Raw genomic sequence first — 26,894 nt, forward strand, 5'->3', positions numbered from 1 at the left:
CATCTGCTCCTCAGACTGATCTTATGTTGATCTAAAACCTCCTGCAGACCACTATCTGCTGAAAGAGAAGAGACAATGTCAGACTGACATAGGCATCCTGACACAGAGCACAGCAGGACAGCTGTTCCTCCACAGAGACACCACTCCTCTTCCTCCCTCTGTGAAGACATTTCTTCATCACTAACATGTCACAGTCAATAACTGAATCATCTTCAGCTCAGTTTACAGTAGAAACTGTCTCTTACTGTGAGTCTGAGGGTCCAGGTTCAGGACTGAAGTGTGGAGGATCAAAGTCTTTGGACCGGTCACTCTTCATAGACAGACAGCTGGATCCTGGAGACTCTGCTCTCAGTCTGTGGTTCTGACCTCTGCAAACACAAACATGTTTTTATTCATATCACATGGATCACTGATCAATTCTCTGATGACAGAGTCATTGTGAAGATTGAAGTTTTCATTCTGAATTTATGAACTCTGAAAAACAACAGTGAAATTAGTTCTTGAAAATTTCACAAGTTGAATTCACTTTTAAAAATTCAGATACATAATTTCAATGAAAAACAAAACTAGTGGCAGAAATTCACACATTTCAAAATTGAAAGTCTGCTGAGAAAGATTTGCTTCCCTACAGTACAGACAACAGAGCTGGTGGTAAAGGCGGCCTGCAAGCTGCTGAGACGTGCTGCTCTCATTCGGTCCTCACATCGAAAACATCGGAGCAAATATTCAAAAATTTTCAAAAAGAAATCATTTGGATGAACCGACCACATCTTATAAATCTCAACAGTCACGTTCTCACCTGGAAAAGTATGAAAACTCAGTAAAGTGAAATGAAAACAGTCTGGATTGACTGTAGATAACGTCGCATTGAGCTTTTATTTTGGTACTTCCTCTTACCAGCAGTGTGAATTAGCTCATGAGCTAAATATAGTGTTTCACTAACTAAATTTACACACTAAAATTTGGCATTCAAATTTAGATTTAACATTTAAATTTAACATTAAAGTTGACTAAATGTGGGGAAATGTTATTATTTCAGTATGAACCACTTTACAATCAGCGGCCCATATTACATAGAGCCTGAAATGTGTATAAACAGCTGACAAATATCTAGTTTGATGTTAAAGAGGCTCAGTCATTTCCTCCAACAGCTGCTCACTGTAGTTTGGATCAAACTCACTGTGGAGAGTGAAGCTCTGACATGTGAAGCTCATCATTCAGGCTGTAAAATGATCCTGCAAAGTGTGGTCAACTCTGTTAGATCCCAGCTCATCCAGGTTCACCAACACACTGCTCTCTTCTTCTGTGGCTGCTTCTCTGCTCCACCACGGCCCTTTAATTACTGACATCTTTAAATCTCTGTCATGTTCATCAGCTGCAGCAAAAATATGCACAAGAAAAAGTCAAACTCTTCTTTGTTGGGATCATTTCACAAGAAACCAGCTCCTAAGCAGTCACTGTTAATACACTGATATGTCAGAGGAACCAGGGGAAGTTATTTTCTGCGACACTATGGCAGCTGTTACAGGAAGTGACATCACTGCAGGAGCTCAACACACTAAACACTGTTACAGAGACAGTTTGGAGGTTCACAGGTTTGTAGCAGGTCTCTTACTGTGAGTCTGAGGGTCCAGGTTCAGGACTGAAGAATGGAGGTTCATCTTTGGACCGGTGACTCTTCACAGACAGACAGCTGGGTCCTGGAGACTCTGCTCTGTCCTCCTCTTCCTCCACACAATCACTCATCTTCAGGACTTCAGTCAGTCTGAGAGGGAAACCAGTAACACTGACTGTGAGCTCACACACACAAGAGTCAGGACAAACAAGCTGCTCAAGAGACACACACACACACACACACACACACACGCACTTTGTTCCTGTTCATGTGTGGCGTCGTGGCCACAGTCACATGTCAGTCTGAAGGATTTACTGAACTGGTGTCTGTTTCAGAGCTGTGTCAAGATAACAACAGAACCTGGACTTCTACACAAAAACAAACACCTAAAGTCAGTGGTAAACCCTGAAAGAATCAGATGAGACTCCCTGGACAAAGATTTCAGCTCCTTCCTGAATGAACAGTCAAAAACAGCTGTTACTATTTGTCTTCCATAAATGGAAATACCTTCTTTCACACCATGTATATAGTTTATCCAATGAACAAATTGTTGAAACATCACATCACGTTATCTTATTCAACTGAAAGGGACTAACATCATGAACTGAACAGTGAGACACAGAGCTCTATTTGAATGATTATAAAATCAATAAATATCAATAAGAAATGTGTAATGGAAGCAATATAAAAGAATGATTTTAATCCTAAAAAATTAGATATGTGACATGTTGAGACGTCCCTGAACTGGAAAATCCTCTTGTGGGCCAGTAGGCCAGAAAAGGGGAAGTGTGAGTGATGTGAACATGACAGTATAAGGAAGAGAGTGTGATGATGACTGTGAACATATGAAATGATTAAAAAGTGAATGATTGGGATTCAATAGTAAAACACTGTGATTTGAAAAGCTTTAAATGCACTTTTTAACATTTATTAGACAGAAATGTGTTTGATTGGTGAAGGAATGATTTGTGACAGCGAGGCAGTTGGATTATGAAGAAAGATCACTGACGGTTGATTTCAAGATGTGCTACTGCTGTAACTAAGTATGAAACGATCTGGTTGGAACTGGTTATGGACTGATGAAACATCTTTTAGCACAAACACCAACTTCAAGTCTGTGAATTACTCACCATCGACGAAGTTCCCTCCTCGGACAGCTACACAGGAGACGGAGTCTACAAGCCTTAAGATGACTCACAAGAGATCACAGAGACTCTACAGCTGACAATAGATCACCAAAGGAGAAGCAAGAGAAAAGAACCTGCCAACCAGTTGTGGACCACAAACTGGAATTCTGTAATTCACTGGCTTGTGCAGCCAAGAAGAAACTGATACTTCTAAAGAGGAAGTCTGGACTTTGTGCAGAGTCAAGGGACTCTGATGTCTTGGGACCAGCTGCTGACAGAGGATAGACACCCTGGCCAGGCTTTCACTTCATCCATCTCCCTCTAAAAGTCATTTGTAAGCCAACCAGCCTCAGCTCATTTTGGCAATATTAATTTAGATGAATAGGTTATATATTCTTTGAAATCAATGAACATAAGTAAATATACTAAGTCTGAATTCATTTGAGTGTATGACTCTTCTTTGATTATACAAGTAGACTGAGTGTTCAAATAAAAACAGGTGGTTCTTAAAGGTTACTTCAACCAAAATAAATACAACAGGTCCTTGGGGCTTACAGAGCCACTAAATTATATCCTAGCACCAGAAGAAGTGCACAGATCCTTTAGAGGAGAGCTGCTGTTAACGGGCGTGGCTGATATCTGTATTTAGTTCAATAGGGCGACTCAACTAGGTGCAGGATGAGAGGCAGCAGGGTAGACGCCCAGAGGTAGGCAGTTAGAAGCTCGGTGAGTCTCCTCACCACCAGCTTAAATAGCCACAGAATCTATTGACGGGATAAGAGTCCTACAAAGCTGAAGGGTCAGACCCTTTAAACAGAGAGCTGGTCCAGACCACCTGTACAGGGGTTTCCTGGTGATCTAACACATTATAACCACAAACTGATTCACCACTGACCTGACTTCATGCAGCTGAGGTTTCCTAGCAACAGCTGTCATCCATCCATCATCCCTCCATCAGGTGAATGAAGGGTGGGGGTCTGCAGCAGTGCTCAGTGATATGAGGGAGGATGAAGTCAGAGGAGCTTTAATGGTGGACAGGTGTTTATTGTCCTTCTTGTTGCCATCTCTTGTCGTCCATGTGTTGTGTTCTTCTTCGTTGGTGGATGCATTTTAACATGAAGCTCAGTCAGTTCTCTTGGAATGGAATGTGATGGGACATGAAATGACCTTGTTTGTCCACATGGTGGCAGCGATGCAGCGTTTTTGTTGTTTGCAAAGAGACATGAAACAACAGGAGGAGTGAGTCAAAGTCAGACTGATGATGAGGTTTATCTTCATCACAAATCTGTACGGGGCTCCTATTTTCCCTCAAAAATCCATTTTGGTCAAACTTAAAATGTGAAGGTGAACATGGACACAGTCCATCTTAAAGCTGTAGCCAGTCATGGTGATGGAAGTTGTGTGTAATATGAATGGTGTTGCTCATGGGCAAAGCAAGTTTATTTGGACACAAGGCAAAGTGCTTCACAGAGGCACGGACATATATTAAAACAGAATGTTAAGAAGACATTGAAATAGCATTTAAAAAATAATTAGAATAAATAAAAACATTCTAATAAGTCATGTGACAATTACATAAAATCAGGTAAGAAACTTATACCATTTTAAATGAAGAGCTGCAGTGATAGGTTAAACAGATGTGGCGTGTGTAATTTATTGGTGAGCTGCAGCAAACAGATGTTTGAAGCTCTGATGGAAATGAGCTGACAGCAGATCTCAGGTGTTCAGACTTGAAACTTGTATCCAGGTGAGAGGTGGCACATGTGTCTAACAGCTGTGTCGCTGACAGCTGTGGAGTCAACACACAGTGATGTGTCCTACTGTCTTTCTGTTGTGTCTCCTCACAGAGAACTGACTGATCCATGTGTATGAAGCGTTCTGCAGTCCTGTAGCCATGACCACTACTGTCCCCTGGCCCCTCCCCTCACTGACTGACCTCCCCCCTGACTCTAAGCTCACATCGGCCCCTCGTAGAGAGAGGCCAAAAGGCTCTTAGCAGGAGTGCGCTCGGAGCAGCACGAAGACTGGCAGTGGAGACGGAGGGTGGAGGAAGAGACACCACCTGTGCCTAAAGACCACACACTGTACTGTATATTTTCTAACTGCATTTTATGTGATTTGTGCCTGTTTTTCTTGATTTGAACTTCAGATTTATGGTATGGAGCCCATTTCTGCCAGGGAAAGGAAAAACAATCAGATGAAACGTTTGGCATGATTTTTTTTCTTTTAAACTCAAGGTGACTCAAAATTATGAGATATTAGATTTAAAAAAAATTTTCAAGTCAAACTAGTGAGATACTGAGTCATGATTGAGACACTAAGTTAAAATTGACTGACTTTTTTAAGTCAAAGTCATGCCTAAGGAATTCTTTTTTTTATGCCAAATTCATAAGCTACTAATTATTTTTTTTTGTGAAAATATTAAGTCAGTATTTATTCTCTCTTTTTTTGTTATTTTCTAATTTTCTTGTTTATCTCAATTTTGACATAGACTTACAATTTTTTCATAAGTCATTATCTTTACTTGGTGATATTTTAATTTAAAAGTTATATTTCTACTCCAGACACAAATGTTTGACTTGGTGTCTCATAATTTGGTGTTACATTATCATCAAGTCATCTCTAAGTTTGATCCAGCATCATAAATTGTTCTTTACATCAACAGCTTATTACTTAGTACCACCATCATTTTGACTATTTAAATCTCATACTTCAGCAAGTTTAACTCCTTATTATTATTATAATTTTGACTCAAATGACTTTTACCTAGTATCTCATAATTGTTGATATAATATTTAAGTTGAGTCATTTTTATTTGGATCAAAATTTTGACTGAGTGAGCATTTTTATTTTTGACATTCCTCCTTATGTAAACCATTTCTTTATGCCAGCAATGAATAATGTAATTTATGAATGTAATGGTAAGCTATTGTAGTGAAATGTTTTTAATATATACAGTATATATGTGTCCACTGTACCTGTGGGCCTGTTGTAACTGGGGTTGGCTGCTGTTCAGATTATCAGTGATAATCACCAATATATATATAAATGTTTACTACAAGTAGTAACCTCGGGGCACCACCCTGTCACCAGGGACCAATGACCAAATTGATGGCTCAAAATACAGTCTCAGAAGGTTGGTTGAAGGGTAAATTCGAGCACTGACTGTCCTGAATCCAGTTGTTATCACAAATATAATCACAATAATCACAGACAACGACGAGTTAAATTATAACAGGATTTATTAATAAGAGTAATGATTATTCAACATAACATCACTTAATATTAAACCGATTATAATTCAACTATAACTAAAACAAACATTGGCTACTAACTAGATTACAGGCAAAACACATATGTACAAGTGTGTGTGTGTGTGTGTGTGTGTGTGTGTGTGTGTGTGTGTGTGTGTGTGTGTGTGTGTGTGTGTGTGTGTGTGTGTGTGTGTGTGTGTGTGTGTGTGTGTGTGAGAGAGAGAGAGAGAGAGAGAGAGGGGATGTGACGAGTCACGTGAGTGACGTGTCAGTAGGAACCAAGATGGCGGCAGAGTGAGGTACTCGCTAGAGCCAAGATGGCGGCTGGCCGCAGAGCGTGAATGGCGTGAACACAAGAACAAGGGGAGGGGCCTTGAGCTTTACGTGTCTGACGCGATCCACACTCTAGGGCCTGAATGTGAGAGATGTAGATGAGGTGTGTGATTGGGAGGAAAGAGGGAGAATAAAGATGAAGAGAGGAAAGAGTCCACAAGAGGTCGTCACCACAGTTAATAATCACCACAATATCACTACACAATAACGGAGCCAGAGAACCGAGTTTGTCTGGTCGGATATTGGTCCTTTAACTAGTGATATTTGACTTATTAAGCTGATCACAGTGAACGATCTAAAACAACAAGATATGCAGCACTTCACAGCTCGGTCCTCGGCTGGGAGCTCGGCAGGTCATGTCTCGCTCTCCTGGCGGTGACAGTGATGAGTTCCTCGGCGGCAGCGGGAAGATCACAGATGAGGGACGGTGAACTTTGTCTTTAACAAAGTCGGTGCTCGTCCTCACAGGACCTGAAATCAGCTGATTGCACAGCGATCTACGTCGGGTCCTAAAGAAGAGAAGCACAGCATCTGTGCTCGGCCTGCGGGTTGCAGACTGTGACCTGGGCTTGAAGAAGTTCTGAAAAGGTCAGATGTTTGCAGATTGCTCCCTTTCAGCAGCCGAGTGGCGGAGAGAGCTGGAGGAGCTCTCTACTGTAACTGGTGCACGGGAATTAAGCGCAGGAGGAGGGTTATCACCTGAGTGACGTCACCGGGGATCCCTGCTGGGAATGCCTGGCCTCGGCCAATGCCGTTGCGGAGTTTTCTTTCAAACTCCAATTTTACACCAAGGTGTGAATTGTGGGGGTGGTTTTGGCCCATAGCCTGGAGGGAAATGTAGTCCACTCCTTTGTTCTCCCCACGAGGCATGGCTTGCAATCCCAACAGGACCAAGAGGGTCAAAGAGACAAAACAAATCAGACCTGACCTCCATCCCTCTGCAGCTGGTTGAGGAAGACGACAATGCCACAAAGAAGGAGATGAGGAACCTCACATCTCCAACCTCCACCACCTGGTGAGGTCCCTTGACCAGAGCTGCAACTGCTGCCTGAAACATCAAAATCCATAGCACTATGATGATTGGGGGTCTGAAGGAAGCTGCCAACACTTAAGGGGAAGTGTCTACTCCTGACCTGGAGGACAGCTACTCTCCAGACTTTGAGAAAACCCCCAGTTGGAGTTCCATGATAATTGAAGTCTTTCCCATTGAAGGCCAGGAAGAATATGACTAGCCTGAAGCTGGTGGACAAACTAATTGAGATGTAAAAGAAAGACAGTTAGGATCCCTCAAACTGGATCAGAGTCTAGACTCTTTACCAGGTCTGAGGACAGCATGAAGTCAGCTTCATCTGCTCCCTTTGCACACCACCTCAGCCATCTTTGATGTGACAGATGTGACGAGTGAACGCAGGGAAAAGACTCAAATGCAGAACCCAGAGACACTCAGTAGTTCAATGAACAGTTTTTAGTCAGGTAAAAAGTCGCTACAGGGAAATCAGTCCAACAGTGCAAAATCAACAGGTTAAAGATCTGAAAGTCAAGACAGAAAGTAGTCGCACACTGATCACTGAGAAATGTACACAAAGGAACAAAAGACTGGACCACTGTCACAAGGGGGACAAGAGGAACTGGAGCAGAGGGAAGGGAACACTGACACTAAATACTCTGGGGGAGGGGGGAGAATGAGACACAGGTGAAACACATTAGGGCGGGGCCAGGTAATCACACAGGAGGACAGGAAATGAAGGGACCACCGGGTGAGTATCAAAATAAAACAGGAAACACAAATCCTGGAGACATTAGGGGAGAAGACAAAAAGGACTTAGCTGGACTGACGAGGAGCGACAGTACCAGTGTTACAAAGAGCTTCACAACAAACACACAACACAACAATAACACACACAGTCATTTAGGAATAAACTGGCAGCTTTATGGAATAAAAGAGGAGTAAAATGTCAAAACAATGAAAGGTTAAAAACCATGAATAAAACAGGAAGTCAAGATAAAAACATTATTGACCATAAAGGAGGATTTAAAGTCCAGTTAATGAATGATCCATTAAATCAGTGACACTTGTTGACTCAGCATTATAATGGAGAGATGAACATTTTTCAAGCCTGTCTGAAAACAACACTCACATGTCCATATACACAGTGAAAGAGTTGTTGGTCTGTGTGATTGTTCCTCCTTAACACAACTTGAATGAAGAGATGGAGGATAAAAACAACATGTTCCTCCTGTACAATAATATCTGGTAAAGTTCAGCTGAAGAACATGAGGCTTCAACGTCTGAGTCAAACTAATCTTCAGAGTTCAAGTCATTTTACTGTGAAATTCCCTCTTTGTGAAGCTCAACAAGGAAACTGTTCAGAGCTGAACTTGATGAGCTTTAAGTCCAGAGACACTGATGATGCTCTGTCAGATCCAGAGGAACACACAGGGATGATGGTGGACTGGACTCTGTGTGTGACAGTGGAGCTGTTCTCAGATCAGTTCAGACTGCAGCACTGAGAGTCACTGCTGGATCAAGCTCTCCTCTCCACTCTCACCTGTAGAAAGGCCTCCATCTGGGTGGAGAAGAAGAAAGCAGAGGAGATAAATCAGTGTTTACAGAGACTCACTTCTTCAGTAAGTGATGCAGCAGGGACTTTGTCTTTCTGTCCAATCCTGAAGCCTGTCCCCGTTCTCCTCTCACAGCTTCACTGAGGAAAGCAGCCACTGAGGAGGTTGGAAGTTCACAGGAAACACTGGATCTTTGCTCTGATACTAACTGTGTTTAGTACAATACTGCTGAGAGATGCATGGACTGACTCCGCCCCTCTACTGACCTCAGAGTCTCCAGTCTACATTCTGGACTCTCCACGAGACCACGCAGATCCTTCAGGTCTGAATCCTGCAGGTGGTTTTCATTCAGGTCCAGTTCTCTCAGATGGGAGGGGTTGGACTTCAGAGCTGAGACCAGAGAAGAACAGCTGATCTCTGACAACCTGCAGAAGCTCAATCTGAATAAAGAATCAAAGATGTGAGTTTAGGAGACAAAGTTCCTGCTTGAAACCACAAAGAGTCAAACAGACAAAGTAAAAACAGCTCTCATTAATATTCATGACAACATGCTGCTGCTTCAATAAAGACGTAGTGACTCCACCTCTTCAACTCTGCCAGCTCCACCTGTGGCTCCATCTATACAAACTCGTGTTGTGCAGATTCTACTAAAGATCCTCAAGTTTTCAAAGACAACAAACATGTCAGGCTGAAGTTTGGAGACATGAGAACAAATGTATAGAAATATATATTAAATTCACTAGTTGATGGAACGGCAGAGACACAGACACCTGGTGACTGAGCTCAAATATTTAACACAGTCAAACCTACAGGGTTTAAAGTGATGAAACAACCTGTTGCTATGACAACTTGGCTTTGAAGATTGGAGTCAGTACAAACATCACAGAGCCTTATAAAAGTGTTGGGACCATCAGCTATTGATTATAGATCAGTTATTGTCTGACAGATTCAATGTGTTTCTGTTGGTGTTTTAAAAAGTCATGAGGTGAAAGTTGAAGAGAAACAGTCACTGGACTAAAAGCAGAGAAGAAGAAAACAGACTTTACCATGAAGATCCTCAGTGTGGATCAGTATAATATCAGCCTCATGTCTGCAGCTCAGTGTCAACACAACTTTCACATCACATTCATCTCAGCACAGAAAGAAAACATGGAGTCTGACCTCAGAGTCTCCAGTCTACAGTCTGGACTCTGCAGAAAACCACACAGACCCTTCACTCCTGGATCCTGCAGGTCCTGGTTCCAGCTCAGGTCCAGTTCTCTCAGATGGGAGGGGTTGGACTTCAGAGCTGAGACCAGAGAAGAACAGCTGATCTCTGACAACCTGCAGCGCTCCAATCTGAATAAAGAATCAAAGATGTAGATCAATGATTGATAATCAATCAGATTTGTCCTGATCAATGATCTTTGTCTAAAATGGGTAGAGTGACTTTGTCCTTCTGTTATTGTGGATCATCATCATGTCAGTACAACACAACATTGTCAACACAACAGTTGTGTGTGTTGTGTTACAGATGAAAACACACACACACACACAGTTTGATCAAACAGACATTAGTCCTGACACTTCACTGAAATCTACTGAAAACAAGAAGATTGTTTCTTCACTTTCTTTGGACAAATATTAGTTGTGAGGATCTTGTGTATGTTGTTGTGATAAAAATGAATTGACTTGAACAACTAACACTGGACATTTTCTCCAGTGGATTTAGAAAACATGAGTCCTCTGACTGAGAGAAATACGAGTGTGTGAGCTGTGAAGGTTGAACTGAAGTGAACAGACACTATTCATGACAAGTGAGTGAAATGAGCTGAAACTGAAGAATCATTCTCAGTGTGAGAGAAGAACAACTGGAAACATGAGACAACAACTATTTACAATGTAATTCATTCATTCACAGTCAATGGATTCAACTTGTGTGTGAAGCTTCATTAGCTGTGGATTCAACAGTGAACTGACCTCAGAGTCTCCAGTCTACAGTCTGGACTCTGCAGAAAACCACACAGACCCTTCACTCCTGGATCCTGCAGGTTCTGGTTTCCACTCAGGTCCAGTTCTCTCAGATGGGAGGGGTTGGACTTCAGAGCTGAGCCCAGAGAAGAACAGCTGATCTCTGACAACCTGCAGTTCTTCAATCTGAATAAAGAATCAAAGATGTAGATCAGTGATTGATAATCAATCCAATTTGTCCTGATCTTGTCTAAAATGAGTAGAGTGACTTTGTCCTTCTGTTATTGTGGATCTTCATCATGTCAGCCTTCTACACACATCATCCAAATGTCAGCACAACATTCATACAGCTGTTGATGTGAACACAGGTTGATCAGCTGCTGCTGACCTCAGTTCAGTCTGTAATCAGAGGAGAATCAGAGGATTCACGTCTGTTTAGTCTGTTCCCTCTCTGACACTACAGACATCAGCACAGAAACAAAACACTGAGGACGTGAACAAACAGTGAGAACTCAGTCACACTGTTCAGAACAAACATGGTGGAGCAGCTTCAATGTTCCAAAGTCACCAAACAACTGCACAATGTCACATTTACAGGAGGAGGGAAAAGATTTCTCTGTGTCCACATCTTTAAAGAAGAACTTGTGTTACTGTTGAGAACTTGAGGAGGACGAGTGCTCGGCCTCAGTCTACCACTGGTGTTACAGCCCATTCTGTGAGCCGTCAGATTCTGTGACCTGCAGCAACAACCAGTTCACCTTCAGGTAACGTTCAGAGCCTCCTGCTGGAAAACACCACAGATTTATTCAGCTGATCTTCACTGAATGAGGAAGTAGAATTCATCTGATTTTCACATCAACCCCCCAGTGAGGAGCAGACTGAGTGAGGACGGGGTTAATGAAGGTCACAGAGCAGAGATCAAACCTGTGCTCACAGTCCTACAACCCTTCAGCTCAGCACAACGTCCACGGTTTAGGTCTGATAGTTGATGAACAGAGTTTCTCTGAGTGTCAGTGTCAGTCTGCTCTGGTAACTGCTCCTGAACCACAGTCACATGACCACTTGTGTTATTCATGTGATTAGAAGAAGCTCCATTCTTCAAGATCAAGTCTGAGCTTTTGTTGTGTTCACACACAATCAACTAGATATGACATGAAGGACACCTGGAGCGCTTTGAGTTCACAGTGCACAGGTTCAGAGAAGCACAACGTGGACTTGAAGAGAACAGAAGTGAGAGCAGCTCAGTTCAGGTAACAGGGACCAGACTGATCTGCCAACAAAACCCCTACAGCCAACCTCCCCTGGAGCTCAGCTTTCAGAGCAGGCTCCTCTGCCTCTGCTGCCAGCTCTGTGTATCTGAGCTGTTTCCTCTCAGAGGCCGTTTCTCCTGCGTCCTCCCATGGTACTGTCAGCTCCACAACATACACAAGCTGCTGTGTTTCTGACCACAACACAACATCTGCTCTCAGATCAGTGGCAGCTGTCTCCTGAGGAACTAGGAGTTGTTTCCCTGGATCTCCTCTGATTGGCCGGTCCCTCCCTGCCTTCAGCTGCATCACGCCTGTTCAAAGCTGCTTCCTGAGTCCTTCACCCTCACCAACAAATCAAATCCATCTTGTCTCCTTCTGCCTCCAGTGAGTTCACCTCTGAGCTCTGACTCTCAGTGGCTGCTGGGAGACACCTCAGCACCTGCTGATGTCTCCAGGTGTGTGGGCCTGGAGACAGGCTTGTTTTAGCCCCTGATAGAAGGAGCCACATGAAGCTCCACCTGAACACAGAGGACATGTTGGCTCCTCAGCTGTTTATTCACTATGATGTTGGGGAGGTGGGAGCTGCTCATAAATTGCTCCCAGCATCAATCTAATCCTTCCTGCCTCCATGTCCCAGCTGAGTTTCCTCTTGTCTCCACTTTCCCGCCTCAGCCACTGGCCCTGCTTTGATCTGGTTTGTGTTGCAGTCTGAAGGTCTGTGGCTTCCCATGATGCTGCAGTGCTGACATCAACACACAACAACAGCTGCAATATTTGTTGGTTGCAGAGAGCTGCAGCTTTGCTGGTGTTCAGATCAGCAGCAGCAGCAGAAGATCTGTGAGACTGTTGCAGTTTGATTCTCATCAACTTTCTGATTTTAACATCAAACTCTGTCAATTCTCTGCTGCTCTGAATCACAAACACAGCTCTTATTGGTCAGCGGCTGACAAATCACAGTTCAAGGCACACCGGGGTTGGACCACCTGAGGAGGGGTCGCTCATTTACCCCCCTACTGCAAATATAGACTTGGTAGCGTCTAACGTGCTGGAGAGACAAGAGGCTGCGAGGCTCAGTTCAGGCTGCAGGATGGTGCAGCGAGGTAGACCACTTTTATATAACACAATGTTATTAGTCTTCACAATAATCAGTCCGGCCCCGGCCCCCAAACGGCCCCCGGGGATTCTCCTGACCCTCCCCATCACCACTCTGCTCCTGGTCTCATCTTCCTTCTTTCTCTTCACTGGCTGATTTTTTAAATCCTCACACAGAAATCCTGAAAATGAACCAACCAATGAAAAACTGGAACTTCACAGATTTGAACTGAAAATAAAACTACAACAGCTCCAGTCAGTGAACTGACCTCAGAGTCTCCAGTCTACAGTTTGGACTCTCCAGTCCAGCACACAGCTGCTTCACTCCTGAATCCCTCAGGTCGTTGTCGCTCAGGTCCAGGTGTCTCAGATGGGAGGGGTTGGACTTCAGAGCTGAGGCCACAACTTCATAGTGAGTCTCTGAGAGTCGACAACCAACAAGTCTGTGATGAGAGAAAATATAAAATGTGTTAGAATAAAATCAGACAGTTTGTAATAAAAGACACTGAAGTTAAAATGCATCTGATGAGAAAAGATGATGTGATGAACATCTGCTCTTCACATCTGTGGCTCAGCTCATCTTATCTGATTGTGTTTGACATGAAACAATAATTGTCATCACTCTCTCTCAGACCTGCAGAGTTTCATGGGAATCTTTGTTGTGCAGATGAAGGAGGGAAAATGATGTTACATTTCTGCTTCCATCATATGATTTGATCCAGAGTCAGAATCTTGTTCAGAAAAACAGTTTTATTCTCCAGTGTTTTTAAACTGACTCCAGATTGCTTGGCTCTGCTGCCTCTCTGTAGAAGTCAACACACACCACTGCATAAAACACATCTGGCTCATTGTGGTGAATCAGTGGCAGCGCCCACGTTGACCCATGAACAAACTGTCCTCAGTAAAACACGAGTGATCAAAACTTAGTGGACTCAACAGTTACAACCTGCTCCGTGCAGCAGCAGAGTCTTGTCATCTGGTTTTCACAGAAGGTCCTCACAGAAACATGACACTGAGCTCTGGTGTGTAGAAGAAGACTGAATCCTCCCATTCTGCTCTGATAGATTCACACCTGTGTTCTTGGCTGAAGCTGAACATTTCCTGATACGACTCTCCTCTACAGCAACAAGAGAGAAAACACCTGGGACTTTCTGTCTCATTCAGCACAATCTATGGAAAGACTTTAAAGCTCCACCATGACACTTGAAAAAACACAAGTTGGCTCTTCAACATGAAAAGTTCAATAATCAATAAAGCTCAGCCTTGATCAGGTCAATACACTCAGGGGTTTACATCTCCACTCTTGGTCTGCTTTGACCAGTTGAGTCATTTCACTGATGTGATGACTTTTCTCTGCTTGTGCAGCTGTTACATTCTGTTTGATCATGAACCATTATCCCATCAGTGTTTGTTGTTACCACAGTGGCTGCTGTTCAGCTCCACTTTTAAAGCAGCTTTCATTGGAGCCCACTGTTTTTGTCTCCTGTGATTTAAAGGGGGAATCCACAGATTCATCACTGCTCTCCTGTAACACTGTCACAATGGACAGTTTCAACAAAGCTGAACCAGAGACATCTTCTTTTTTCATTCACACATTCTTCTTCGTCACAAAAACCTGCTGCCTACATCACCCACAATGCACCTCAACCACCAACCCTCAGCTGTTAGATTAAGGTGTGTAATGCAGCAGAGATGAGGGGGGGCTACAGAGGTCTGGTGTCATCTTCAGACTCCACCCACACTGACTCAGATGACATCACCTGAGGACATTTATCAGACTGCACAGCTGGAGACACTCAAGGTTTAATACTACTGTTTTCTCATATGCAGGTGTCCTCCCAACATCTGGAAACACCTGGAAACACACTCTAAGGTGTAAGATCAGTGGAGCTGCTTTAATTAGTTTAATCAGGTTTGAATTGAACCAAGTGTTTTTATGAACTTAACAGCAACAATCAACCAACTGAAACATCTACATTTTGGTGCTCACAGCATTTACAGCACCTCCAGAAAAAACACAACTGACCTTTGATTGTTTCAAAATAAAACTAAGAATAATGAGAATAAATGAAAACTGTGTTTCTCTGAATTTGACTCAACTACTGATCTAATCTACTGATTGATAATTATATTGATCATGTCTGGACTCACCGAGCCTTCCTGCAGTTCCTCACAGCTGGGATCAGTCTCCGTCGTCCTTGATCTGATGTGTTGTACTTGTCCAGGTCCAACTCATCCAGAACCTCCTCTGACATCTGCAGCATGTAGGCAAGAGCTGAGCAGTGGATCTCAGAGAGTCTCTGCTCTGATCTGGTCTCTGACTTCAGGAACTGTTGGATCTCCTGATGAACTGAGTGGTCCTTCATCTCCATCAGACAGTGGAAGATGTTGATGCTTCTGTCAGGAGAGATTTCAGAACTGTTCATCTTCTTCAGGTTGTTGATGGCTCTCTGGATGGTTTTTGATTTGTTCTTCCTCTGACCCAGCAGACCTCCTAAGAGTCTCTGGTTGGACTCCAGAGAGAGGCCATGAAGGAAGCGAACAAACAGGTCCAGGTGACCATTTTTACTTCTGAGGGATTTCTCCATGGCTGCCCACTGGAAGACATCCAGGGTTAAATCAACATGTTGTTGTCCCAGGAAGTTCTTCAGGACCTCTGTGTTCCTGTTGGTGTAACAGTGGAACATGTAGACTGCAGCCAGAAACTCCTGAATGCTCAGATGAACAAAGCAGTAGACTGTTTTCTGGAAGATCACACTCTCTCTTTTGAAGATCTCAGTACAGAGTCCTGAGTACACCGAGGCCTCTGTGACATCCAGACCACACTGCTCCAGGTCTTCTTGGTAGAACATGATGTTTCCTTTCTCCAGATGTTCAAACGCCAGCCTCCCCAGCTTCAGAAGAACTTCCCTGTCAGCCTCCATCAGCTCCTGTGGACTGGTCTCATGTCCCTCATCATACTTGAGCTTCTTCCTCTTTGTCTGAACCAGCAGGAAGTGTGAGAACAGGTCAGTCAGGGTCTGGGGCAGCTCTCCTCTCTGCTCTGTAGTCAACATGTGCTCCAGAACTGTAGCAGTGATCCAGCAGAAGACTGGGACTTGACACATGATGTGGAGGCTCCTGGACTTCTTGATGTGTGAGATGGTTCTGCTGGACAGCTCTTCATCACTGGATCTCCTCCTGAAGTACTCCTCCTTCTGGGTGTCAGTGAAGCCTCGTACCTCTGTTACCCTGTCAACACATGTAGGAGGGATCTGATTGGCTGCTGCAGGTCTGGAAGTGATCCAGACCAGAGCCGAGGGAAGCAGGTTCCCCTGGATGAGGTTTGTCAGCAGCAGGTTGACTGATGACGTCTGTGTGACATCAGACACAACCTCCCTGTTGGTGAAATCCAGTGAAAGTCTGCTTTCATCCAGGCCGTCCAAGATGAACAGAACTTTACAGACAGCCAGCTGCTCTGCTGTGACCTTCTGTAATGTTGGATGGAAAACATGGAGCAGCCTGAGAAGACTGCACTGCTGCTCTCTGATCAGGTTCAGCTCCCTGAACGAAAGCAGAACCAGCAGACTGACATCTTGGTTCTCCAAGCCCTCTGCCCAGTCCAGACTGAACTTCTGCACTGAGAAGGTTTTTCCAATGCCAGCGACGCCGTTGGTCAGAACCACTCTGATGGGTCTCTGTTGGTCAGGTAAGGCTTTAAATATGTGGTGGCACTTGATCGGAGTGTCATGGAGGGTCTTCATCTTGGAAGCTGTCTCCAGCTGCATCACCTCATGTTGGGTATTAACCTCTTCACTCTGTCCCTCTGTGATGTAGAGCTCAGTGTAGATCCTGTTGAGGAGGGTTCCACTTCCTGTTCCATCACTTCCTTCAGTCACACGCTCACATCTGCTCCTCAGACTGATCTTATGTTGATCTAAAACCTCCTGCAGACCACGATCTGCTGAAAGAGAAGAGACAATGTCAGAATGAAGACAGAGAATCTGAGAATCTGCTGATTATTTTCATCAGCTACAGAAAAACTAAAGACCAGCAAAGAAAAGCTTTTTAATGTTGTGCTTTTTAGAATCATCTGAAATGTCAGTGCTGTGTGATAGAACAACTGACACTGGAGAAAACAACAGGTCCTGGTTTCACAAATGAAGACATCAGCAGACACATGTTCAGTCTCACTTTGTACAGTGCTGCTCTGACTGGCTGTCTGCAGTCCAGGTCTGGTTCTGGGTCTTCGTCCACACTGGGGACAGGAGGGGTCTCCTGAAGACCCAGACTGGTCCCAGTATGAGGTGAAGCACTGTCTGCAGAACCAGTGTCCACAGCTGGTAGAGACTGGATCCTTCAGGACGTCCTGACACAGAGCACAGCAGGACAGCTGCTCCTCCACAGAGACACCACTCCTCTTCCTCCCTCTGTGAAGACATGTCTTCATCACTAACATGTCACAGTCAAATATGTCTAATAACTGAATCATCTTCAGCTCAGTTTACAGTAGAAACTGTCTCTTACTGTGAGTCTGAGGGTCCAGGTTCAGGACTGAGGTCCGGATGATCTATGTTTTTGGACTGGTTACTCTTCATAGACAGACAGCTGGATCCTGGAGACTCTGCTCTCAGTCTGTGGTTCTGACCTCTGCAAACACAAACATGCTTTTATTCATATCACATCAATCACTGATCAATTCTCTGATGACAGAGTCATTGTGGGAACTCTCAGCTGACGTCCTGCAGTGACGTCACCATCCAGCACCGCACACTGTACTGAAGGATGGAAGCAACACAGCAGCATCCAGAAACAACACTGTTGTGTCAGTCAGTCATCAAATGTGTCCAGTCTCCAGCTGTTGATGACCTGTCTCACATCAGCTCTAAAGAAGCAGAGTGATACAAAGGTAAGATGAGAGGATCAGATGTCTGTGACCCCGACACTGTCACTGCCACAAATGAAGACAAAACAACATCCTGACTAAAACTAATGGCTGCTGATGTGTCTGCTCTTCTTCTCCATATTGATTCTTTCTCTGGAGTTCAGCTTCATTTCACACAAGGAGGCCTGTGTGTTTCTACAAGACTGTGACAACAGCAAACACCACTTAGAGCCTATTTTAACCATCTAGGCACATGGAGCCAGAGCATTTAGGACGTGTCCTCATCCACTTTTGTTTGTTTAACAGTGGACAAACAGTCACAGCACCAGGCGCATGCTTCAAAAAGGTTGTAATTAGTCTCTTCATTCATCATGGGTGTGTTTTGGACGTAACATGTAATAAACCAATCAATCAGAGAGCTCTCTCCCATCCCCTTTAAAAGCCAGTGCACCTGACCAAGACAGAGCTCTTCTCTGCAGAGGAAACTGCTGGTGTGCAGAGTGAAAGCGTGCAAGCAGACGTCTACAGTCTACTGAAGCTGCAATGAATGTTTTTGTTCCCTCACTTTCATATTTTATTCAATTTCGAATATTGGATAAAATGAGATAGAAATGAGTCAACAATGCTCCCAACCTCACCTCATTTTAAGACCAACACACATTAACAAAGACAATGTTTTCAGGACTGTTTTCATATCATATTGTCAGAACTACATATCTTAAAAGTTTTTCTCACCATCTCTTCTTTCTCTTCATCTTTTACTGTTGTTACTTCACCTTCATTTCAAACTGGATTCCCATGTTCTCTTTTAACCTCATTCATTCTTCTCATCATTCTCTGCATTTTATCCATATCTGTTTCCCACTGAATTACAAAATGACCTCCACAATCACTTCTTTGTATTTTTATGGTTCTCTTTACATTTGCTTTTATATTCAATAAGCTTCTGAAAACTCTGATTCCTTCTCAACATTTTAAAAGCTTTATTTCCAGCCTCAGTTGCTTCATCACATTCCTTTGTCCACCAAGGTACAGTCCTCTTTTTTTGCTGACCTTCCTTCTTCTGAGTGGATTTCTTTGCAGCCTCTAAAACAGCTTTACAAACACAATCATTTACATCATCAACATCTTCATTACTATCAGTTGTTTGCATTTCTTACTCACTGATAGATCTAAATGTTTCCCAATCAGCTCTACTGAACGACCATTTCTGTGACCCGTCAGTGTCACATGTTCCCAAACTCAGTCCTGCTTCTATCACTGTGGGGTAGTGGTCACTTCCTACAGTTGTTCCTCTAGCTACGTTGCGTCCCTTGTTTCAAAGATATTGCACCTCCTCCTGCACTGCCCTCCCCTCTTTCTCTACAGATACTATCACAGCCTTTAAGAACACAATCTAATGCTGGTTCAGCCATGTCTCCTGAATACATATAATATTTGGTCTCTTTTGAAGATCTTTAATGAATCCTTTCAACTCGTCGGTCGTCAGCTATTAAACTTCTTGCCTTCCATTGTATAATAATCAGTCTGTTGTCCTGTCCCCTGAGCTTCCAGCCTTTCCATCTGTCTCAGGTCTTTTATTGATCTGCTCCCAGGATCTGTCTTTTATACCCAAAAACTTCTCAGCTGCCTTCACACTTATTTTCATTTTCTCTGTTTAGTGTTTGACTTGATCAGTACAGTTGATAACATCGGCCATGAACACAATCATCTTCTCCACTGTCAGTGCTGTGTTAGTTTCCTCTGGTCGACCTCCCTCTGATCTCAGACACTGACTCACTTTGTCACTTTCCTCCCTTTTCCTTTGTCCTTGTGTCCTTGTGTCCTTCTCACTGCTCCTGCAGAGCTTATCTTGTGAACCACTTTCACTTCTCCACTTTCCACACACTTCCTGACTTCACAGCCACCATGTGTTACCCTGTGATGGCCACCACACTTACAACATTTTTCCTGCACATTATCTCCACAGTCTTCAGCTCTATGTTCACCTCCACATCTGGACATCTCTGCTTTCCTTTACAAACTGCTGCAACATGTCCAGACCTGTGGCATTTGTAGCAGAGTGGGGGAGGAATATAAGACCTAACTGGAAATATCATACATCCAATTCTAACTTTTTCTGGAAGCACAGATGAGCTATCAATCTATTCACCATTACCTGTTTTCAACATTCTCTTTATCCTGCTCACCTCACCTTCACTAAGACTCTGTTTGAGTCTGTCCAAGTCTTCATTAACAGGAATACCTGTCATCACTCCCCGGGTCACTCAGCTCTCTCCCACAATCATTCTTTCATTCACCAGTTTTATGCAAAAGTTAAATTTCTCTGTTCTTCTGTTTTATAGGTTATTAACAAGTTTCCATCTCTCAAGATCTGAGCCATTTCCTCCTCTCTTAACTTCTTGTTTAATTCCCTAGACAGTGCTCTCAGACCGAGACTCACCTGCTCATCTTCCTTCCTGAACTAAAGGATTATTTTAAAATCCTCCCTCACCACCTTTTTGTGAACAACTCTCCTGTCTTCATGTGAATTGATCTGCCTTGACTTCATCTCGTCTGTTCTGCCCCTGTCCTCGTCCTCTCCTACTAGAAACTGGAGTCCAGTCATCCAACTCCACATCATCATCATCATCATCCTCTTCATCCACCTGAGTTTCCATCCTGATCCAGTCACAAACCAGTTTCTGCCGAGTCCGAAATTCAAAAATCATCGTCAAATACCAAAAATATTGTTTTGAATCAACTCACCTGCTACGTCACGTCAGCCCTGTTCCACCCACCCTACTTGACCACGGGTAACACTGGATTAAGCTTTTATTTTGGTACTTCCTCTGACCAGCAGTGTCAATTAGCATATTAGCTAAATATTAAGTTTCACAAATATTTAGATTTAACATTTAAATTTTGATTAAATAAATGTGGTGAAATGTTGTTATTTCAGTATGAACCACTTTACAATCAGCGGCCCATATTACATAGAGCCTGAAATGTGTATAAACAGCTGACAAATATCTAGTTTGATGTTAAAGAGGCTCAGTCATTTCCTCCAACAGCTGCTCACTGTAGTTTGGATCAAACTAACTGTGGAGAGTGAAGCTCTGACATGTGAAGCTCATCATTCAGGCTGTAAAATGATCCTGCAAAGTGTGGTCAACTCTGTTAGATCCCAGCTCATCCAGGTTCACCAACACACTGCTCTCTTCTTCTGTGGCTGCTTCTCTGCTCCACCACGGCCCTTTAATTACTGACATCTTTACATCTCTGTCATGTTCATCAGTTGCAGCAAAAATATGCACAAGAAAAAAGTCAAACTCTTCTTTGTTGGGATCATTTCACAAGAAACCAGCTCCTCAGCAGTCACTGTTAATACACTGATATGTCAGAGGAGCCAGGGGAAGTTATTTTCTGTGACACTACAGCAGCTGTTACAGGAAGTGACATCACTGCAGGAGCTCAACACACTAAACACTGTTACAGAGACAGTTTGGAGGTTCACAGGTTTGTAGCAGGTCTCTTACTGTGAGTCTGAGGGTCCAGGTTCAGGACTGAAGAATGGAGGTTCATCTTTGGACCGGTGACTCTTCACAGACAGACAGCTGGGTCCTGGAGACTCTGCTCTGTCCTCCTCTTCCTCCACACAATCACTCATCTTCAGGACTTCAGTCAGTCTGAGAGGGAAACCAGTAACACTGACTGTGAGCTCACACACACAAGAGTCAGGACAAACAAGCTGCTCAAGACACACACACACACACACACACACACACACACACACACACACCCAGAAACACACACACACACACACACACAGGTTTTCCTCTCAGTGTCTCTGTGTGGACAGAAGTTCACTGTGACTCTTCTTCCCTCCACAGTCCACAGGGACAAACTGACTCAGAGACTTTGACAGTAAAATAATAATCATGTTGTGTTAACACTCACCTGCCTCAGCCTTCAGTTTCCCTCCTTCTGCTCCGTCCACTTCTAATGGAGTCTGAGCTCACTGAACACTTTCACTTTCAGCTGCTCCTCCCCTCTGCACTTACAGGAAGTCACATGACTCTGTGTGTGTGTGTGTGTGTGTGTGTGTGTGTGTGTGTGTGTGTGTGTGTGTGTGTGTGTGTGTGTGTGTGTATGTGTGTGTGTGTGTGTGTGTGTGTGTGTCTGCGTGTGTCTGTGTTTGACATGTTCCAACATCATTTATTAAAAACAGACCTTTGGAAATGACGACATAGACATCTCTTCTTCTCTGTTTCCTCCTCCGTCCACTCTCCTCCAGAGTCTTCAGCCTGTAAAATAGACACTTTCAGAAACACTGCTGGATCTGTTTTATTCTGAAAATTCCAGGGTTGTGTTGTAGTCTGGATGGACAGAAACAGAGACCTTTGGAAACGATGACGTAGGCACCCACGGTGGCTCCCGATTGGCTCTTATCAGCCTGGACTACTTGGGCTGCACGATTCAGAAAATCTCAGGATTGGATTCAAAACTGATTCTGGATTCAATTCACACATAGATCTGATTCCAGATTGCTGTTTTCAGTCACTGTTCACATTTGTCTGTGGAGGACAATTTAATAGGAAAGAAAAATAAAATCTCACTGAATCAAATGTAGTTTACTACGACTCAGTGTCAACCTTGAGTCAGATTTATTTCCTCAGTCCACTCAGAGGAAAGGCAGCCCTGAGATAAATGGGAACATGTCTTCATACAAAAATAAAAACTGTTGCAAATAGAAACTGCAAAGTGCAAAACTTCAAATCACTTCAATTCAAACTTCACATCAAAATACATGAAGTGAAGTGAAACAAGAGCTGCCAGAGTTCACTGTAAAGTGCTTTCATCAGGTCAGAGACAAACTGCTGGAACTAGTGGGTTCACTTTTGAAATGTGAACTGATCTGGGGACATTGTTCTTCCTACAATCACAAGTGTTTCTGCACCAGACCATTTGTGAGTCTGAGTTTTGGCGTGGTCACGTTTTAGAAACAGAAACAGAAGTCACAAGATTTTCATCCCACCGTCACCACCACCTCGTCACCACCGGCCCCTGCTCCAGCTGCAGTGTCCAGCTGCTCGGTCAAAGCTTCCAGCCACCAACTGAAGCTGGTTCCTACCTCCACTGAGCCCAGTGTCCACCAAGTGTCCTCGCCGTGTGTCTCAGCTCATCCCAGCCTGCGTTCCAGCCTTCTTGTCTCATGGTTGGCTCCTCTATGGTCTGGAATGTATCCATCCCCAGACCTGAATCCTTTGGCTGCACCTGGGATTGATGGAGGAGTCAACACAGGAAAACATCCAGTCCTGTCTGCATGGGTTTGAAAGAAAAGAGGGATTCAGCTTTGGCCTCCAGAGACAAGAAGTTTCCAAACTGCTGGACAATCATCACCTGTCATAAAAAAAAGATAACACAAAATAAATAACACAATTAATGAATGTAATGCAGCAATTTACTGAATCAGACAATTGCATGTTTTGATCAGATTTTTAATGCTTGCTATTTTCAAGAGAACAGATAGTTTCATTACAAAATGTTTTTTGTTTACATGAGTGATTGTGTAACAAGATGATGAATCAGCAGATTATGTTGAAAATCAAGCATTTTTCTGAGCTAGAAAACAAAACATTTAAAATGAAGCATTTTCTAAACTTTCAGGAGTTTGTATGAATCCTCAACTTCATTCCTGCAGACTGGTGAACCCCTCTCTCCCTTCAGAACAACTGCTGCTGACTGTTCACACTGAACACTGAGCATTGTTCATGAACTATGTCACGACTACTGTCCATCAAATAAAGCTGCTCAGAGACTGAGTGGGCTCTTTACTGCGACGTGTTTGTACAAATCCATCACTTTGTCCAGTTGACTTCTGACTTTTTATTAGAAAGCTTCAATCAAAGTACAACGTTAAACAGAAAATATCGGAGCCTGCTCACCCTCTTTGTCACAAAAAACCTGCCACTCAAATGGACGGGCAAAAAAACCACACCCCCACAGCCTGCCACCGGAAATGATAGTCAAATCAACATGCAGCCTAAACAAAATGAACAACACAGGCTCCTCTGACCTGAGTGGGTGAGTGACCTTAACCATTATGTTAAGATATAATGACAATACAACAATAAAAATACAACAATGTAGAATCTCAGTGTTTACCTGAACTTACCTTTGGTGAAACGTGTGAACTTTGATGGTTGCCAGTGTTTGCCCTCCCCAGGGACGGAGGCACATTTGATTGTACAGATCCACAATCTGCTCCTCTCTGGGTTTTCTTTCTCTGACAGGATTCTGTAGAAGCACAAGTCAGACTTGTCTCCTCGTCTGTTGGTGCATCCAGCTGCACAAAGACTGTTCTGGCCAAACAAACCAAAGAACCTTGTAATGGAAGGAAGCATTGGGTGCGTTGGAGATGGACTTAAGCTGACTTCACCTGACTTGATAGTCAACGTGATCTACCAGTGACTGCAGGGGTGGAGTATAAAACCACTGCAATATGTCACACTGATTTATGTCAACATGTCAGACCGTTTAGCAAAACCTATAAACTCTGTTTACTCACCCAAACACATGGTTCTGAAACATTTTCAGGCCAAAGACAAGTTTACACCAGTCTCTGATACATGAAATTACATTTAGTCAGGATGTCATGACAACCAATGCAGTACCAAATGCTACATTTTTTTTCCTACAGTGTTGTAGGTACTGTAAATGTTGTAGGTACTGGAGATCTGATTCTCCCAGGACTGACGAGAGACTGTTCCAGACTGTTCTAGTCTGACATTAAACTCAGAGAGAAGAAGAAGACAGGTACAGTAACAATAACAACATGTGGAATGACAGCAGCAGGTTCAGGTGCAGCAGCAGGTCCAAAAAAAAACACACCATCCCTGGTGTCTGCAGTTTATGATCTGACTCAGATCATCAGGACAAGTTGTAGAGGAGCAGAAGTCAGTGTGTAAACGGAGCCACAGGAGGAAACAGCTCAGAGACAGACATCAGATCTGTACAGAGTTCAGGCTGAGTGAGTCTCAGCTGTTCACTTTATATTAACAACATGTCGTCAACATGTTCATGATTTCAAATTAGAGCTGAAACGATTCCTCAAGAAACTCCATTAATGAAAGTCATGGAGGCAAATTCTTTGGATCCAAGCTTCATTTAATCCATATGACGGCTCAGTTCTCTGCTTACACTGTTGATACATGAGGGAAGGCAGACGTGATTTGATGGAACAGTTTGGAGAAATGGAGAAAAATCCTGCCAGAACTTGTTTGGCCTCTTACACCATGCCACAAAGTGAACCAAGAAGACAGTAAATACTTTACGCTGGAACTGTAGTTAGGTTAAAACCTGCAGTTCTGAAAGTTAAGCTCTATCAACTTAAAGGCAGGACGTTATTATTTTATTTATTTTTCTATTTATGCCTTATTTTGCCTTGTGTACATTTAGGAAATGACTATTTGACAATTTGAAATGACTTACCTTAGAACTTCAATTAGAAGCCGAGTCCATTTTACTGTCCTGGTGTGGCTGCACAGTTTGTCAAATAAACGCAGGTCTCAATTAGACGCCCGGTTCTCTGGATGTATCGTCCCTGTCAGTTATCTCATTTGTTCATGCAAATAAAGGTTTGCAGTCTGATGTCAAGTTACTGTTCCTGTATGTGAACTATGACGATGACTTCTGTTGTAGCAACGCTCCACACACAATGTTCACCGAGGATAACATTGGCTTGTTTAGGCTAACGTTAGCTAATTTAGGCTAACGTTAGCTAATTTAGGCTAACGTTAGCTTGTTTATGCTAATGTTAGCTTGTTTAGGCTAATGTTAGCTTGTTCAGGCTAACATTAGCTTGTTTATGCTAACATTAGCTTGTTCAGGCTACCGTTAGCTTATTCAGGCTACCGTTAGCTTGTTTAGCCTACTGTTAGCTTGTTCAGGCTAACATTAGCTTGTTTATGCTAACATTAGTTTGTTCAGGCTAACATTAGCTTGTTCAGGCTAATGTTAGCTTGTTCAGGCTAACATTAGCTTGTTTATGCTAACATTAGCTTGTTCAGGCTACCGTTAGCTTGTTCAGGCTACCGTTAGCTTATTCAGGCTACCGTTAGCTTGTTTAGCCTACTGTTAGCTTGTTCAGGCTAACATTAGCTTGTTTATGCTAACATTAGTTTGTTCAGGCTAACATTAGCTTGTTCAGGCTAATGTTAGCTTGTTCAGGCTAACATTAGCTTGTTTATGCTAACATTAGCTTGTTTATGCTAACATTAGCTTGTTCAGGCTACCGTTAGCTTATTCAGGCTACCGTTAGCTTGTTTAGCCTACTGTTAGCTTGTTCAGGCTAACATTAGCTTGTTTATGCTAACATTAGTTTGTTCAGGCTAACATTAGCTTGTTCAGGCTAATGTTAGCTTGTTCAGGCTAACATTAGCTTGTTTATGCTAACATTAGCTTGTTCAGGCTACCGTTAGCTTGTTCAGGCTACCGTTAGCTTGTTCAGGCTACTGTTAGCTTGTTCAGGCTACCGTTAGCTTGTTTAGCCTACTGTTAGCTCGTTCAGGCTAACATTAGCTTGTTTATGCTAACATTAGCTTGTTCAGGCTACCGTTAGCTTGTTCAGGCTACTGTTAGCTTGTTTAGCCTACCGTTAGCTTGTTCAGGCTAACATTAGCTTGTTCAGGCTAGTATTAGCTTGTTCAGGCTAACATTAGCTTGTCCAGGCTAACGTGGCGACAGCTCATCATGTGAGCTGGGAGCTTATAACATTAGCAGCTACAGTCTCCACTGTTCAGTCTGTCAGAATATAACAGTGACTTTTAAATGAATATTTTCCCTCCATGACTCTGTCCCCTCGTC

At 43.3% G+C, this 26,894-nt stretch overlaps 1 protein-coding gene across 10 annotated transcripts in view; it reads right to left on the bottom strand.

The window, feature by feature from the left end:
- Positions 1 to 26,451, bottom strand: part of LOC139609615 (NACHT, LRR and PYD domains-containing protein 12-like) — a 41,233-nt gene extending 14,782 nt beyond the window's left edge. The window contains exons 1-10 of one of the 10 annotated variants that reach the window (XM_071464468.1): positions 21,987 to 22,417; positions 21,566 to 21,777; positions 17,690 to 17,812; positions 17,357 to 17,592; positions 15,335 to 17,126; positions 13,453 to 13,626; positions 10,851 to 11,027; positions 10,053 to 10,229; positions 9,158 to 9,331; positions 5,967 to 8,896 (exon numbers count right to left, since the gene is read on the bottom strand). In XM_071464468.1, coding sequence (XP_071320569.1) covers positions 8,875 to 8,896; positions 9,158 to 9,331; positions 10,053 to 10,229; positions 10,851 to 11,027; positions 13,453 to 13,626; positions 15,335 to 17,126; positions 17,357 to 17,592; positions 17,690 to 17,812; positions 21,566 to 21,696 — 3,006 coding nt within the window. In that variant the 5' untranslated portion in view covers positions 21,697 to 21,777; positions 21,987 to 22,417 and the 3' untranslated portion in view covers positions 5,967 to 8,874. Of the gene's footprint in view, positions 1 to 5,966; positions 8,897 to 9,157; positions 9,332 to 10,052; positions 10,230 to 10,850; positions 11,028 to 13,452; positions 13,627 to 15,334; positions 17,127 to 17,356; positions 17,593 to 17,689; positions 17,813 to 21,565; positions 21,778 to 21,986 lie in introns of those variants that run through there. The other 9 variants (XM_071464461.1, XM_071464459.1, XM_071464463.1 and 6 more) reach the window with 9 other exon arrangements.
- Positions 26,452 to 26,894: the final 443 nt, after the last annotated feature.

The sequence above is a fragment of the Trachinotus anak genome, unplaced genomic scaffold, assembly GCF_046630095.1.
Source record: "Trachinotus anak isolate AG129_WGS33_773 ecotype Australia unplaced genomic scaffold, CSIRO_AGI_Tana_v1 ptg000026l, whole genome shotgun sequence".
NCBI lineage: Eukaryota > Metazoa > Chordata > Actinopteri > Carangiformes > Carangidae > Trachinotus > Trachinotus anak.